The sequence below is a fragment of the Scatophagus argus genome, chromosome 2 (genome assembly GCF_020382885.2).
Source record: "Scatophagus argus isolate fScaArg1 chromosome 2, fScaArg1.pri, whole genome shotgun sequence".
Lineage (NCBI taxonomy): Eukaryota > Metazoa > Chordata > Actinopteri > Scatophagidae > Scatophagus > Scatophagus argus.
This window is the reverse complement of record NC_058494.1, coordinates 14,559,900-14,577,763: the sequence shown is the minus strand read 5'-3', so window position 1 is coordinate 14,577,763 and position 17,864 is coordinate 14,559,900. Positions and strand designations below refer to the sequence as shown.

The window sequence follows — 17,864 nt, the reverse complement described above, 5'->3', positions numbered from 1 at the left end:
GCAAACTGAGTTCATGGAGAGGAAGCGCGATATTCCAAGATGATGTAGAGGAATAATGAGTCCATGCAGCAAGAATTAATGAGGTTGTATGTTAAGCAAACTAGAATGGAGTGAATGAAAACATTTTTTGTTTAATTCACAAGCCTAAGGCTTGAATTACAAGTGTGAAAATTGGAACACTGTTGTAATATTTTGAGTTTTTTGTTATTGTTAATTTGAACAGATTAAAAAAGTATGTATTTCAGCGTTTTGTCAGTTCATGACTGTTTTCAAAAGCTGGATCTTTAGCTCTTTGAGCATAACTCTTTGCCATAAGTTAAACTGATGTTGTGATGCATTGTACATAATTCATGTATCACATATAGTTGAATTGTTTGCACTGTGATGTCATTGTTATTATTGGAAATTTATATTTGATGCTATCTTATCATGACTTGATGTTCTTAGCTTTGATCAGATAGGACTAACTGTGTTACTTACAATCTTATTATTTTTCAAAATAAGCATAAATAAGAAACATTTAGCCTCGTCTTGGAGCAACAGAGGTTGTGATGGTTTCATTCCATTTCACATTTCATTTTTTAAATTTGAGGTTTGACTTTCTCACACACACTGACATAACAAAAATGACATTTCCCAAAACCCTTCTACTAATGTAGCAAGACTGTCACAGGAAACACGGACATCTCCAGCTCTGTTAAATGCATTTTTTTTCAGTAAAGGTGTTTTCCGCTTGGTTTTAAGGATTTCAAAAGTCACAGTATATTAGTTGTTATCTGCATGTTTTCAATTTTGAATGATTTTAATAAGTAGGGATTGCTCTGTGGGTGTGGTTATCACTGATAATGATGTACTCCCAGGTAGAGAGCTTTGACTCTGCCGCATTGAGATGATTTGTGAGTTTATTTTCTTTTAATGCATAATCTTTATGTATTCCTGATAACATAATACCTTTTTTTAAAAAACAAAACAAAAAACCCCAATAAACTATAAATAACTATTACTGCAGCCTGCACATGACCAGACGACTCCTCTAATTCCTCTAATCTCACCTTTTTCATGAATGTTATATTTACCTGGGGAAGGGTTGTCAGTTTTGTCTTAAGCAATAACACATTTACTTTTGTTTATAATTTTACATGTCGTCAATAAAACTGACATGGTCGTTTGGAGAAAATGAAATTTAAAAAATGTTACACAAATAATACAAATTCTGGGCGTCTTCGAACAGCACAGGTATAACGTCACGGTCCGCAGAGCTTCTGATTGGACGGCGACAAAAAGGGGAAACCCCTCGCCATCAGGCAGGGTCATCCCTACCCTGCGCTGCACCTTCCTGGCGAGCTTCCAATGTCACATTCACAGCCCATTCACTGAAACCTACACTGCTTTCCTGAAAATATAATTGTCATGTTTATAATACAAATTCACATAATTGTGAAAATAATTACATTAATACCAATTTAATTGCATATCAATTTTTAAATCTAAGTACTAAGCAAAGATGTTCATGAAAAACGAATGAACTGGGCATCTGCTATCCGTTATAGTATCCGTCCTTCCCGATTCGCTTGCTTGTCTTTTTTGTCTAGCATATCTAAAACTAGGTGACACAGACAGTGGACTATTCTCACTGAAAAAAAAAGGCACAGAAACACGCGGAGTCATTTCCCTTCTGAAGATCACTCAGCGACCCGCTTCTGCTGCTACTGTACTTGCAAAATAGTGCGCCCTACTGTCTCTAATGCGCATGACTGTACGTCGTAATATGAAGTAGGCCTCCTGTTTTTCTCCCCAACCCTCCTGGCCCCCACCACCTCGATGCAACGTTCAAGTAAGCAAAACACTGAAGCTGCTGTCGATTATTCGGGAAGGTAAGGATTTTTAATGCATATCAAAAGCTAGCGACGGTCATTTACTCTAAAACAGCACGGCGGTTGTTGTCGGTAAACGGTGTTTTTTTTTAGCGTGCGGAAGCGGTCGGACTGCAGAGGAGGCTTCGGGACTGTTTCCGCACGCTTGAGGGAGAGCAAGGCCCAGTGACCCACATTCAGAGCCGCCTGTGTCTATGTGTACGAGTGGGCGAGCGTGTGCGCGTATTCCTGTCAGTGTGTGTATGTGTGTGCCCGTGGACTGTGTCTGTGTGTGTACATACATCTGCCGCGAAAATGTTTCCACCATTGCTGGTTTTAGACATTTCTCCGCGACCGACATTTACGTTTCTGTGGGATTTTACGAGGATCTTGCCCCGCGCGGATGTTTCAGCTCAGTTTTCTCGCGGTGTTTGAGGACCAATGGTAATATTTTAGGGATTATTTTGTCTTCAATGTCAGTTGTTGCGTGACAGCTTGAGGCTCGGTGCCAGCTTGCCATAATAGGGGCTGCTCTTCCTCCTATTTATTTCACATACGTGAAATGTTTTACCTGCCATAACTGTGTCATTCAGCGTTTGTGAGTGTAGCGGGAGGAAACGGGTCAGTAAGAGCATTAAATCTCTGAGTTAAATGGGCAGTTTTCGGTAGCAAGCTTAGTTAGCCTGCTAGCTAGCTATATGGGTTGCTCTCTTACGGTTGTGTAACGAACACCTGTGGCTCTAAAAGGTATATTAAAAATGTTACTTTGTCTGTCTAATAGCTAATGACTATTTTGGCCTGCATTATATGGTGTCCAGTGGACCATATTGCTGTTATCGGTGTCACTGGCAGTGGTGTACACTGAGCAGAATCGCTAAATGAACAAGCTCAGCCTAACTAGGCTTCACTTATTAGCCATTGCGAATACATGACTGTGTATCAATCTGGTGCTTTCTAAAGTAGAGAGTCGGGACCAATACGGGAACCTTAAGATGTTTCAACAAAATGCCTGAATCTCATTATGATCTCCCTCTAAACTAAACGCCATAAGATAATCCAACGGGTCGTTAATGTTTTCCATTGGTTTTACTGTACCTACTCCGACCTTGCTTTATGCTGCCATATCTGACCCAGTCCTCCTAGATGAGGTTTGTAGGGGCACAGTGTGATCCAGTGTTGTCTGACTGATGAAGTATCTGCTTGGCAAGTGATTCTTAGGCTGTTCACCTAACTCTTAGACATCATTTGAATGATTTGTCGATCAATCAGCATTTTCTAAGCGTGAATCCCTGCCGTCTAGTTAGTTATTGAAGTTTTAGACTGCTTGTCAGATAGAACAAGCACTTTGGAGATGTTTGGGCTTTGGGAAAATCCAAGAGGACCAAATGATTAATTGAGAAAATTATAGGCTGATGAATAGATGATTAAAAAATAATGCAGCTGAAAAGATTTACTCACATAGTTGCTTGTCTGAAAAGAAAACAGGAATCATACTGGTTTTGGTTATTTGATTAAGTAGCAAAAATTACATTAATTAATCTGCTCCTGCTTCTCAACTGTCAGGATTTGCGACATTTTTGTATTTCATATCATTCTAAAATAAACATCTGTGGATGTTTGGACAGTCAGAGCTCATTTTGATGCCAGGAGCTTCAGGAATTTTTGACAGCCATTTTCTGCTGTTTTCTGACACTAACAAACAAAACAATTCATCAGTTATTATCTGATAATGAAAATAATCACTAGTTACAGCCCTAATCTAATAGTAATATAAATACATTTTATCTATGGACTGTTTGTTCGACAAAAGAAATAATATAAAGATGGTACACTGGCCTGTGAGAAAGTGCTGGACACTTTTTGACTATTTTATTTGACTAATTTTTGACTAAACATATTTACATTCCTTGCTAATCCCTAGAATTTGAATGCATGGTAATTAAATAGTGAAAACAAGCTCTGTAGTATGTTTGGAAATGAGTGTGGGTTATTTGTGTTGCAGGTGAGCAGTGGCTAACGTGAACATTTGTTAGTGCCTAGAAGGATCAGAAATAAAACGGCAAATAATTTTGCCTGCAAAGAGACATTCCAGAAAGTAAGTCCTAAAAAAATACTTGATCACCACTTTTTCCATAACTGGGTCACTGTGCTCCAAGAGTCCCTGGAGTACTAATAATGTATGCATAATAACAGATTTATTCCAAGTTTTCCTTGTTGCACCGATGTGTGTTATTCATGTTTGGTGGTGCAATAACTTGGATTCCTGGACTGTTCAACAGTCTTCATTTATAAAATATATATAATATTTAATTAGATATTTATTTATTAATTTATTTGCAAGCTGTTTAGGATGAATATAATTGTAAAAGAATAGTCATTCACAGTATTAATTGGATGCAGCTGTTTTTTTTGGGGGGGGGGGTTCATCAGGGTACAATTTAATGTATGCTAAATGACGCACTGTAAAATTGTCAGTAAAGTTGATCTTCTGCACTGGTATCATGGTAACATGTTCTGCTGCATTGTTAAAATCTAAAATTCATATGCAAGTGAACATTTTTTTTATGTAACGTAGCATCTGTTTCTACAACAATAATAATTAGATGGAGAGATGTTTCATTCAGAGTGAATTGTCTTCATTATCACTATCACAGTGACAGTAAAGATGTAAAGATGAGAAAATGCTCAAAACTGCCCCCAAATTGACCTGCTGACTCCACATGACAAGGTTTCTGCTCTGATTTCCCCCACAGGTTTGGTTGAACACCATGCCTTTCTCGTGGTCTGGTCTCCTCTCGTGACCCTGATGACCTCAACACCAGTTTTGACCATAGAGTCATCTTCGGCCCCAAACCCTTTCCACGACCCCTGAGAAAATACGTTGACTGACTGAGTGCATAAGCTGCATTGGGGTGAGAAGTGACTACACACACACACACACTCACAGAGCTGTGATGTGATGCACTTCGGTTAGCTTAAAAAAAGGTTTGAATTTTTTTCTTGGCAGACCTTTCTTTCAGACTTCTCCAGATTTTCAAAAGTGGGGTCCCTTAGGAGGTTCTAGGGGTCCCCAGCAAAACAGGGAATAATTTATTTTCACTGTAATTCCATCTATAAGTAACACCATGAGAGAATGTATGACTATTTTGATTATGGGTTGTTCTCATTTGAGACCTGACTTGTTAACCTGTTTGTCAAGTTGACTCTGTTTTTGTATGAGTGCAATTACAAATGTGTATATTCAACTAATAAGGAATGGGAATAATTTGATTTCAGTTTTTGGTAATAAAATGTAAATCAGTATGTATTCTTAATTCAGAATTAATTTGGGGTTTAAGGAGTAGAGCAGGGGCACTATTTTCGGGCTCCTGTGTACTACATCATGTGTCAAAACATTTACTTATGTTCATTTACTTAAGTCCATATTGCAGTATTTATAAATCATAACTGGCACTTAAGCCAATAGAATAATTGTTTTTCTGTCTCGGCAGGTGGTCTTCCAAATGCCTACCTCACGCCTAAAGAGCAAAGCACTACAACCACAGCCCTGATCAGCAGCCATCATGACATCAAGCATAAGGTATGTTAAAATGACATTCATGGACACAAATACAAAATATGTTCAAATAGATTGCCTTGAACGGCACCACATTAAAGAAAATCTTGAGAGAAAAAAGCGCTTGTAATCAATTGTAAAGATATTAAACAGTCCTGAATATTATACATCGGTATAAATGAAAGTATTTGTATTGACCCATATTAAGTGAAACGTAGGTAAGATCACACCCTGTTATACAAATGCACTTGTAACCTTCTTGGCAAGCACAACACATTCTCTCTCTCTCTCTCTCTCTCTCTCTCTCTCTCTCTCTCTCTCTCTCTCTCTTTTTCTTTCTCTCACTCCCTTTTTGTGTGATCCAAAATAAACCTGCTCCTGGCATGCAGGAATCCTCTCATTAGTCAACATCCGTCATTGGCTATTATTAACAATACATATCTGCTTTCAAGCTGCCAACAAACGTGCACACACAGAAAAACACAAACTGAATATTTTTCGTCCTGCAGGGATGATTGTAGCATCTTTGATGGGTTGATGGAAGAAGATGAGAAGGACAAAGCAAAACGGTAAGTTAGATGTGAAGATGATGATTCGAAAGACATGTTAAAGATGGGTGTAAGTAAGTTTTTAGATACCTAAATACCATTTTGAAACTGAAACGAGCAGCCACACATATCCAGAGTCATCTGTCAAAATGGTCACACCTGACTGTTTTCAGGGTTGTTGTGTTTTTTGCAGTCAAAAATGACCAAAAATAATCTCTTAAACATTTGTCATAACAGTTACAGTCTAATTTCTTACTGTGGTTTTGATTATAGTGTGTCCCGTAACAAGTCTGAGAAGAAACGGAGAGACCAGTTCAATGTCCTCATCAAGGAGCTCGGCACGATGTTGCCGGGTAACACCAGGAAGATGGACAAGTCCACCATCTTGCAGAAAAGCATTGACTTCCTGTGTAAACACAAAGGTCAGGCTTTCTACCGCCCTGTGTTAACCACCTCACGGGGTGGACGCTTGTTTTTTATTTAGTTTTATCATTCACTCTTGTGTTGCCTGTGTTTGTTCATTACTAGAGCTTGATAAAAGGGACAGGCATGCCATGTTTTTATTGCTCTTTTAATGAGAGATGGTGACAATGCCTGTGAAGTGTTTACTCTTTAATTATTTTTTCACTGTTTATTGTTGACTTAATCAGAATCAGGTCTTATTGGCTGAATACGTTTGTACACACAAGGGATTTGTTTTGACTGGTGATGTGTCTGTAACAATAAGACAATATATAGACAAGACAATATATACTCAGTTTACATCATATACACAAAACACTGTACATGTCACAGTAGGCATGTTATCTACTATCTAGTGTATTAACAGTAATTATCTTTCCTTCTATGATTGTATGCTTGAGCTACTTTAGATTCACACCCACTACATTCCCCACCCACCCACCCACCCACTCATAATCTTGTTTGATAACCTGGGATTCTCGTTGCTGAAATATTTAATTGCTGTGCATCGGTTACTCTTAATCTCAGCTCTTATCAGTGCTGTTCATGATAATTGTCTTGCCCCTTCACTGCACTGTGTTATCTCGCGTTCTGTTTAACTGCCTTGTTTTCACTCTGAGCCTTGCACTGTCAATACATTTTTGTACCCATGTTGTTGTGTGCTTTGTCTCTGTGTTGTCTCTCCTGTGTCCAGTCGCCGTATTATGTTTTCCTCACCTGACCTTTTTCTCAAAAGACTTTTTCTAGATTTGTTCTTCTAAAAAAACCTAAAAATTCTGTTTGCTTTCTTGTTTCCTCCATTAGAGATCGCAGCCCAGTCAGAGTCAAGCGAGATCCGGCAGGACTGGAAACCTCCATTTCTTAGCAATGAGGAGTTCACTCAGCTCATGTTGGAGGTCAGAAATCTCACATTTTGTATGGGATTCTAATTCACCGTTAGAATTTCATTTCTAAAAGTACAATTGATGTTGTATCATTTTAACAGATTTGAGTCAGTGTTTATTTTTCTAATTTTTAAGAAGGACAAATTGATGACAGCCTTTTACCTCCACTGCAGTAGACTGACATATAGGGGTGCTACCTTATCTTGTCTTTTATTATCAGGCCCTGGATGGGTTCTTTATAGCAATAATGACTGATGGGAACATCCTCTATGTCTCTGAGAGTGTCACCTCTCTTCTGGAACACCTACCAGTGAGTAACACTGCCTTTGTCATTATGCCTGATATGCATTAGTCATCCCACATGCTGTAGAACAAGCATTAGCAGGATTTTTGAATTTGTGAATCAGATTAAACTTGTCGGGATGACCTTTGAAACATGAAAATAGGGTTTTGCCATTCTTCTGATTTGTCTTTGTGTTCTTGTGCACCTTTATATGTGTGTTCACCAGACGGACTTGGTGGACCAAAACCTGTTGAACTTCCTGCCAATAGGGGAGCACTCTGATGTGTACAAGGCTCTGTCCATGCACCCCACTGACCCAGAGAGCCTTAACACCGATTTCCTGAAGAGTTAGTAACACCCTGAGTCACATTACACCATGCATGCTGCTTGTTTCAACATTATGCAGTAACACTGTACTTTATTGTTTGTTTGGTGGTTAAATGGGAATATTGTCCAGTTTAACATTTGCTTTTGTACTTCAGTGTGCACATCTTGCTGCTGATATGGATACCATTATATCCAAAGAAAATGTCTTATTTTGTTTCTGCTGGAAACTAGAAGACCAAGTTTTACCCCGTTGAGTGTAATTAAACATATTGAATATATCACTGACAAATTTAAATTAAAAAAACGAACAACTTAATTTAATTTTTACTCAGTTCTCTGCGCCACATCAGCATTGTGGTTCGATCTGTTTGTTTGATTTGTATAAATTCCTGTCCGTCTTTTGTCTGCTGAGAAGTAGTTTGGTTGATAAAAGATTATCATCACTCTGAGCCATCTTCTCATATTTTTTTGTCTCCAGCTAAGAACCACATGGAGTTCTGCTGCCATATGCTGCGAGGGGCCATTGACCCCAAAGAACCCCCTGTCTACGAATATGTTAAATTCATTGGTAACTTCAAGTCACTCAACAATGGTAAGTCACTTAAATATCAGAAATGTAAAAATTTTGATTTCTTTGCTATTTCACATATCATGCTTACATACTCATGGAGTATAAAGTGCACCAGAACAACAACAGGACAGTGCCAGTATTTTTCACTCAAAGTGTCATCAGATGCACACAACTCTCATCGTAAACACAGAACCACACTGTATATTCCTTGACTCACAGAGTAAACAGCATTTTTGATCACAGACTCTGCTCTGTGTTTTGTAGTTCCCAATGTAACGAGAAATGGTCTAGCAGGGGTGTTACAACGCTCCCTACAACCTGCGTTTGATGACCAGGTGTGCTTTGTAGCCACCGTTCGGCTGGCCAAACCGCAGTTTATCAAGGTATTTTTCACACGCACACACACACACATATGCATGCTTAGACATACAGATATTAAATTAATAACTTTATCTCACATGCATTCTGCCCTCTGTCGTTTTTGTTTTTGTATTCATAGGAAATGTGTACAGTGGACGAGCCAAATGAAGAATTCACCTCCAGGCACAGTCTAGAGTGGAAGTTCCTCTTCTTAGACCACAGGTATGTGCACAACCACACACATTTAATTATTTGTCCTTCAGCTGTCAGTTTACTTAGCTTAGGCCAGCTTTGTGAAGGTGAGAGAGAAGCCGAGGTTTCGCCACACAACTGTTTGTAGCACTGTTCATACGAATGATCGAGTGCAACACTATCAGTGACTCTCAGGAAAGACTGTCTGAAAATGAGTGCCAGTGTGGTCGGATAACATTTCTGTGAACTACTTCTCTTTGAGCACAGTCTGACCATTTAATTCACATAATACCAGTTTCTTTAAGTTATGAGCTGCATCAGGTTTATCCTCTTTGGATACACTTTACTGAAGAGGTTTAAAGTCACTTTGCCTTTTGAGCTCCAGGACTCTGTGAAATCCTGCTTTCTGTTTTTTTTGTGTGTCCATATAATTTAGAATGATGTCATTTCTCCTTCTCAGAGCTCCACCAATCATAGGCTACCTGCCTTTTGAAGTCTTGGGTACATCAGGGTACGACTATTACCATGTAGATGACCTGGAGACGCTAGCCAAGTGTCACGAACACTGTGAGGACTCACGTTTTAACATTTTCAGTTAAGATTTTTTTTTTTTTTTTTTGTAAAAGCACTTCCCTGTTTGTTGTGTCTGACATCTCTGCTCTTGTCTGTGTCTGTCCCTCTCCTGTTCAGTGATGCAGTACGGTAAAGGGAAGTCTTGCTACTACCGTTTCCTGACTAAAGGTCAACAGTGGATCTGGCTCCAGACGCACTATTACATCACCTATCACCAGTGGAACTCTCGGCCTGAGTTTATCGTGTGCACACACACAGTAGTCAGGTACTGTAGCCGAATGATGTCTCGTCTTCCCTTTCTCTCATCTACCACAGAATATTTTTATTCTCATTATTAGAACATTCCTAGACCCCTCATATCCACTTCTCTGATTAATTTACTGGTGACACAGCATTTCTAAATTCACATCTCTCTTGCGCTCCTGCGTTTTTACCCGTTGTCTTCAAAACCTCCCTTTTATTTGTGTAAAATGCAGTTATGCAGAGGTGAGGGCAGAACATCGCAGAGAGCTGGGCATTGAGGAGTCCAACCCAGAAGTTACTGCAGATAAGGTGAGTACTAGGTCTACACAGCTATTTTCATAAAGCTACAGCTATTAAAGGAATCACAAAATGTACATACAATAGGTGTTGAGGAGAAACTGTTAAAAGGATACTGTGGTTGATTGTCAGCCAAAGTGAGTTCATACCTCACATCCACAGTTTTAATTAATCATTAACAATGTTAGGAGAAGCAACTACTAAAAATAGATAGCATCTGCAAACGCCTGTTTATTTTCTGGACATAAGTTGTATTATGTTTTATACGTACGTATGTATGTTGTTCGTACATCCCACTTTTGTGAACACAATATCTCACAAATGCATTGAGGGAATTTCTTCACATTTGGTGCTAACATCCACTTGGAGTCATGGATGCAAAGTGCAACTTGAATGGTTGGCAGAGGCATACAAGTGTAATTATAGTTTCTGTAGGATTACAAGTCAAGTGTATTTTTCCTTCTTTTGTTTTTAGAGTCAGGACTCTGGCTCAGAGTCCCAGCTGAATACATCCAGCCTCAAGGAGGCTCTGGAGCGATTTGACCACAGCCGAACACCATCAACCTCCTCACGGAGTTCCCGCAAGTCCTCATCGCATGTCTCTGACAACACTTGCACTTGTAAGGACACACACACCGTTGCATGCGCATACATCATGTTAATCAGTCATACTGTGGCATAGTATTCTAAAGATGAGGCAGTGACACATCAGTCCACGACTCCCTGCAGTAAGATGATCCGAAATAGTCAGCAGAGTTTGACTCATCAATTATTCTGTTTCAGCAGCAACAGCCTCCAAGCTACACATGGACACGGCCACGCCTCCTCGGCAGTCGCTGGCCTCAACCATGGAGATGACATCACAGCGCCGCTCATCCATCGGCAGCCAGGTGAGACGAAAACACCCACACATAGCACATGTGGTGAAGGACATCAACATAAAACATTCTGTTCAGTTATCATAATTATTTTTATCTGTGTGTTTACAGTCTATGAGCTCTCAGACCACAGGCCAGAGTGTGACTCCAGGTATGATCACTCAGCAACAGCAGCAGCAGCAACAGCAGCAGCAACAACAACAACAACAACAACAACAACAGCAGCAACAACAGCAGCAACCACAGCAGCAACCACAGCAGCTGCAGACAAACGTGCAGGTGAGGATCATCGTATTTTCATCATATAATAATGTTTGTCAAAACATTAAATGTCAGCAGTTTTGACATTAGATTAACTAATTAATTAATGCAGAAACTTTGCTGAGGTTCTAGATTAATAATTACTTGTTTTCTTAGTTTTTCATGGTATTTAGCTGTATTTGTTTAATAATCATAAACCAGCTGCAAACCAAGTAGCTCCAGCCTTACTGTAGACTTTGTGATGTTAATTTGCCAGTGTTTTTGTGAAGATCAGTTCATCAGTAGATGAAGTGTTCTTTTTCCATCTCCACCCACAGCCGGTGATGGAGTTCTCAGCGCAGGTGAATGCCATGCAGCATCTAAAGGAGCAGCTGGAACAGAGAACAAGAATGATCCAAGCCAACATCCAGCGGCAGCAGGAGGAACTGCGACACATCCAAGAGCAGCTGCAGAGAGTCCAGGGACAGGGCATTCAGGTGGGACGTACACTCTCACAGAATGACTTTAATATGTAAAATTTTGCCTTTTTAGATAGTAGAACTTAGCGCATGACGCTTTTCCAAATTTGGACATCCTCTCATTTGGAAAAATAGCACAACACCTGTCTTCTTTGTTTAAAAGATCAGTAAGTGTGTTGTGCTTTGTCTTTTCCTGTTGTGTTCAACACTGCTTTGCCTGACCTAGATCAGAACTATAATCATGCATTATGAATTATTCTTATTCTGTTCAAGGGAAATGGCAGTTTCACTTCCTGAATTTGTACCATGTAAAGCAAATAAACTGTCAGTAAATTATTATGTTCTATTACAATAAAGACACATTTAAACTGGGCAAATACATGCATGGAAATATGTTGTGTAAACCACTGTGGCCTGACATTTAGTGTTTCTATCCCAACAGATGTTGCTGCAGCAGCAGGGTGGAGCGACAAATGTACAGCTGCCCCAGGTGGGATACTGTGATCCTCAGTCTTGTGTGAACTTTTGACCCCATTGGTCACATGTGTACATCACAATCACAGTATTGTTCTCTTAAGTTGTAACGTTTACATCTCATTCACATGACAGGAGGGGTGTGTTGTTTGTATTTAATCATGTGTAATCACAGAATACTCACAGTGACAGTGAAGTATTGAGTAAAGACACCCTCCGTACATTTTTACATGACAAGATAATTTAGAAGGATCAATATTTCTTAAGTTCATTAACACGCATTTCACCTCATGTTTATATTTTCATGCATCAAAAGAATGCGTACTGAAACCAGTTTTCTCACCTCACTATATGGGGCTTTTAGAGGCTTCAATACAGCTTTCCAGTCCGCCACCTTTTATGTGACACTTTGCTGTAAAGTACCGTATATTCACAGTTGTGTCATTTTCAGATTGGACATATACTGATATGAAAACTGAAGAAAACATGAGCATATCCACAAAATGACCTTTAGTTGACTTTGTTCTAAAGGAATTCATGTCATGTCTCTCCCTCCTTCCCAACGTTGCCACTCTCCAGCCCCAGACCCAGCCCCAGCCCCAGACTCAGACCCAGCCCCAGACCCAGCCCCAGCGTCAGTCCCAGCAGCCTCCCCAGGCTCAGTCCCAGACCCAGAGCTCTGTGTCTGCTCCACTATACAACACCATGATGATCTCCCAGCCGGGGCAGCCCAACGTGCTGCAGATCAGCACCAGCCTGCCGCAGAACAACACACAGCAAGGCACCACCGTGGCCACTTTCACGCAGGACCGACAGATCCGGTGGGTAGACAACCAAACCTCATATGTACAGAAAGACTTATCCTCTTGAATTTCCCTCTTGATCAATAAAGTATCTATCTATCTATCAGTGAACAATTCCAGTCTCTAACCAAACTGTTTAAAACTAAACTGATTTGAAAAGTAGACAGTCCAGTTTTCATGGTTACTATATATATATATATATATATATATATATATATATATATATACTAATTTATATATACTATATATGCTAATATATTTTTCTTTGTGGGTTTTTTTTCTCTCTCTCTTTGTCCATTTGATGTTTTTTTTTTCCAGATTCCCAGCAGGTCAGCAACTTGTGACCAAGCTTGTGACAGCTCCAATGGCATGTGGAGCAGTCATGGTCCCCACCTCCATGTTCATGGGACAGGTGGTCACTGCATACAACCCCTTTGGTGGTCAACAGGTAAGTACAAAGGAGTGTGTGTCATAGAGGAACTGATGAAATTGTATCTAAGGTCAGAAGAAAGCAGCACTCAAAGCAGTCATGTGTGAGGAACATTACCCAGGTGGTAATGAGTGGTAACTGAGTGAGCTGTCGGAATGGTTATAGTATCAAAGTGATAAATGAGGTAGAATAAAAACATGGCACTGTTGGGGAAAGAGTAGACATTTGGCTATGATAAGAAGATTATGAAAACTGAGTTGAAAGAAATAAGTTTAGGTCTGAAAGACCTAAAATTGACCTTAAGTTAATTAGACATTTTTAAGGTTTTAGTTGTTTGAAGTTCAAAGATTGTCAAGACTTTCATTACTCTAAACATCACTCAAAAGATTAAGTCCTAACTAGTATATGATTTGTCAAAAAATAGGTGCAGTGTTGCTACATTAGTGTGTCCAATGGACTCCGTCCCATCTCATTTGTCTTTTCAGTCTGAAAATCTTGCATAATTGAATCCCCATGTAGCTGTAGATGTGATGCTTAAAGGTGCAGTTTGTAAGATATAAATGTAATTTGTTGTACAATTCACTTAAATGACGACAGCCTTGTCTCTTTCTCTGTTAACTCCCATGTCAATTCAGCAGGGAGGACAAACGCAGACACTGACTCTGCAAGCAGCCCAACCGAACCAAGGTCAACCCGACAACCAAAACCAGACAGCTGTAGTGGCTCCAAGCGGCCAGCAGGGGCAGCAGCAACAACAGCAATTCCTACAGGTATCAGTAGAGAGCAGCAAACATCACAACACATCATTTATTTAAATAAACAAGTGCTCATCTTGACAAAATATAGTTGTTCATCGAGAGACTTTTTAAGAGACTTTTTATTGACTTCAAAGAGTGTTAAGTTCTTCATATTCTAATATTTTTACACGGTTTTTCTGTCAGGGCACTCGTCTTCTCCACAGTAACCAGTCTACCCAGCTGATTCTGCAGGCAGCTTTCCCACTCCAACAGCAGGGCACCTTCACCCAGGCAACGCACCAACAGCAACCACAGCAACAACAACAACAACAACAGCAGCAGCAGCAGCAGCAGCAACAGCAGCAACGGCAACAGCAGCAGCAGCAACAACAACAATCTCACCACCAGAGGCACCAGCAGCAGCTGAAACCTCAGCCCCAGAAACAACAGAAAACCCCTTCATCACACAGAACTGACAGTGTCAGCAGCCAGCCACAATAAAGACTGGCGGAAAACACGTGAAACTCTTGAGGGATTGCTGCATACAGTTGTGTTGGTCATGTATCGACAAATATCCCTTTCCCCAAAATAATGGCCCTCCCTTCCTCTATCTGAAAGAAATGAATTGCAAGGAAATGCAAGGAACTCTCCCAGGACTGTCAGCATGGCAACAGGATGGATTAATATCTCCCTTTCCATCACCAGAGGAGGAAGTGTGAACCCCACAAAAATTGAGAGAACACGGTAACAAAAGACTTTTTTTTTCTTTTTTTCTTTAAAGGTGTGTCAAGTGGACTGATCCTTGTACAGATTTACTGTATGATAAAAGACAACCTGTAAATATCCAATATAGCCTAACAGGAAACAGAACTGTAGTATTTTATATGATTGCATGGAAAGAATAACTGTGTAAGCTTTTATTAGTCGCTTTTGAAAAACAAATTTTTACTTTGTTCAAGTGTTTTCTGATCTCAGAACCCTTTCTCTACCCCTTTCTCTAAAAGAAAAAAGTCCATAATAAGGCTTTAATAAGTTTTGTCAGTTTGTTTAAAAAAATGGTTGGGCGTGGGTTTTTTCTTTTGTGTGTTTTTAAACACTGTGTCTCTGAGACAAAAATGGCTCTTTTTACCTTTGTAACTACACATTATGTTTGGCAAGAAACTAGATTACAGTTTACTGAATTATTTGCAGGAAGATCACTGTACGTGTAACGGGTTTAGTGATTCCAAGTGCCAATAACATAGCCAATTATGTTGTTTTTATTTCGAGCAGACTATTCAAAGGCGTATATATATTTTCCAACAAGATATTACCCCTAATAAAGTTCATGCGTGTGTATATATTAGGGATTATTTTTTAACAGTCAGAGAGCCCTATATGTAACAAACAGTATATCCTCAACCCCCCGAAACCTTAGCACTTGATGTGGTTGTGTACAGTAAATCACTGTCGAGACCTTGTTGTTTGTAATCTGTGGTGTGATTTTGTGAGCTAATGTTTGTTTTTGGGAAAACAATCTCTGTGTGCATGAGAGTGTCTGTGCTTGGTGTGTGTGTGTGTGTGTGTGTATGTGCGTGTGCTTGTTGCCCCTTGTGTCTTACAATGATTGACTTAGTAAGGGTTTGAAGTTGCTGGACGGTACTTGTATTCTCAGGAATGTGGAAAGTTTATTGCTTCTGCCTCAGTCTGGAACCAGACCAGGAAGGATTAGCCAGTGATGCCACAAAGACCAGAGTAAGAAGTGTCACAAAGGGTGTGGTGATTGAATTAAATTTGACCCAGATTTCTTCAAGCTTTCAGTGTTGTTTTCTTATCAAAACAGTATGGATAATATGGTGAAGTCTCAGAAGAGAGTAAAAATTTTGTAAGGATCGTGGTTTGTTAAGATGTGACAGGGTAGAAATACAGAAAAATCTTTTTCAGCTCTTCACACAGATTGGAACAGATTGGCTTCATTGTACCAGTGAATCTACATTTACCTGCAACAGTCTCATGGTCTTCTGTATCATCAGTGTTTCATTCTTCTTTCTCTTAATAGGCCTCAGAAACCCTCATGCAGTTTAGTTCACTGATCTCTCAGTTCTCAAACAGCAGTTAAAACCAGGGCTGTGCCCAAGGCCATTTTAAACACAGATGGAAATGGGCTCAGCCCCTCTACTACAGATGTAAGCCATATCAAACAGAAAAGCCTTGGACTGGGGGAAGTGTAATGGTTGGTAAAGGAGCTTTTAAAATGTGTAGTTTTGTCTCAGAGTGTGATAAAGACTGTGTGTGTGTGCGTGTGCGGATGTGTGTTTGCGTAGCATCTCCTCTTCTTGATCCTACTTCTTGTATCACTCGGGGGTCTGTATTGGCTTCCCCTGGCGATAGCCAATCAGTTCTTGCGTTGCAGTATAAAGAAATAATTGTAATATTCAAGAAACTTCCTTTCTGGATGGGCTTAGTATTTTGCAAAGCCCGTGTGTGGGACAGCTCGACTTGAATACATGTTTGTGTGTCAGAGAGTGTTTGTATGCATGTTAACTTTCACTGTAACCCATTATATTTTCATATGGAAACAGATGTGTGACTGAGGAAGAATGGGTGTTTGGCAATGCAGAGCATTGGTCACCTGTCCAGCTATAAAGAATAAGGGCAGTGTTATTGTTTTACAATGACAGAATGACAACAAACACTTATCACGACAACTGCACATCTGACCAGTCTCAAATGGTAACCCTCGGAGATAGGTTTTTAATTTGGAATAGTTATTTGAGCAGCTAAGCAGGGGCAAAACTTCTTCTTGACTTTGTCAGCAAATGAGGAACAAAAGAGAAGATTTACAGTGAGGGTCTTACTATTTGAACCAGGTCTTCCACCCATCACATAGAAAATGTAGATCCTCCAGAGACTAGTTTGTGTTTAAGGTATCACTGTAAAGTGAGTAAGTAATGTTGAAGTGTTTATAGTTTGTGTCACTGATACCCAGCCCAAAGAATGTAAAGGTGTTATAAAGAGACTAATGGATGTTGTAACTGTTGATTATGGGGAACCTTTTGACAGGCTTTGTGATGAAGGAAGAGGGATGTGATGAAAAATCATGTTTCTCACTGCTCAATCCATACATAAAATCTTAAATACAATCTTATTTACAGGCTTTGCATTGTAAAAGAACTTCTGAATGTTTCACCATTACAAACTTTCTGTTTCTGTTTTTGCAACAATAATTTGACCTGGTTGGGAAAAAGTTTAAAAGCTCTTGAAAGGTTGTAGGATATTTGGAACGGGACACCATGACACTGACCACCCCCACAGAGATACACAGATCACCTTTCCACTACAAAATTTGGTTCTGAAGAGTCCCAGCTCTAGTATAATACTGTACACAGACACAAAGCTAAGAACACCAGTATTCAGTGTAACAGTGCTATGCTTACCTGTACTGTATGTACAGTATGTATATCCCTTCTTTTGCTCTTGAACTGTGCTCCTTTATCTACCCCAAAGTCAAATGTAATAATCAATATTTTGAAGCAAAATGTTTGCTATTATTATAACCCCCTGCTCCCCCCTTGGTCAATTTGAAAATAAAAACAGTTTAAAATATCATACGTGACACGTGTGTTGCAGTTCGATTGTGTTTTGCTCTGCTATTAGACGCTCTGGCAGTGTGGAAATATTTCAACTTTTGGATG

At 39.6% G+C, this 17,864-nt stretch overlaps 1 protein-coding gene across 10 annotated transcripts; it reads left to right on the top strand.

Annotated features, from left to right (window-relative positions):
* The first annotated feature begins 1,661 nt into the window (after positions 1–1,661).
* Positions 1,662–17,778, top strand: LOC124071588 (circadian locomoter output cycles protein kaput-like). 10 transcript variants are annotated; one of them, XM_046412258.1, is made up of 25 exons: positions 1,665–1,874; positions 1,968–2,297; positions 3,856–3,948; positions 4,607–4,765; positions 5,345–5,433; positions 5,919–5,978; positions 6,231–6,379; positions 7,224–7,315; positions 7,524–7,613; positions 7,813–7,933; positions 8,392–8,505; positions 8,749–8,867; positions 8,984–9,066; positions 9,497–9,603; positions 9,727–9,874; positions 10,086–10,161; positions 10,625–10,769; positions 10,933–11,039; positions 11,139–11,306; positions 11,606–11,764; positions 12,189–12,236; positions 12,800–13,041; positions 13,342–13,471; positions 14,089–14,223; positions 14,395–17,778. In XM_046412258.1, the coding sequence occupies exons 5-25, from the start codon at positions 5,417–5,419 to the stop codon at positions 14,689–14,691; spliced, it is 2,607 nt and encodes an 868-aa protein (XP_046268214.1). In that variant the 5' UTR covers positions 1,665–1,874; positions 1,968–2,297; positions 3,856–3,948; positions 4,607–4,765; positions 5,345–5,416; the 3' UTR covers positions 14,692–17,778. The 10 variants fall into 10 exon arrangements, with proteins under 10 accessions (XP_046268279.1, XP_046268271.1, XP_046268214.1 ...); XM_046412323.1 differs by lacking the exon at positions 1,968–2,297 and having other exon boundaries at positions 1,662–1,874; positions 14,092–14,223; XM_046412315.1 differs by lacking the exon at positions 1,968–2,297 and having other exon boundaries at positions 1,664–1,874; positions 10,936–11,039.
* Positions 17,779–17,864: the final 86 nt, after the last annotated feature.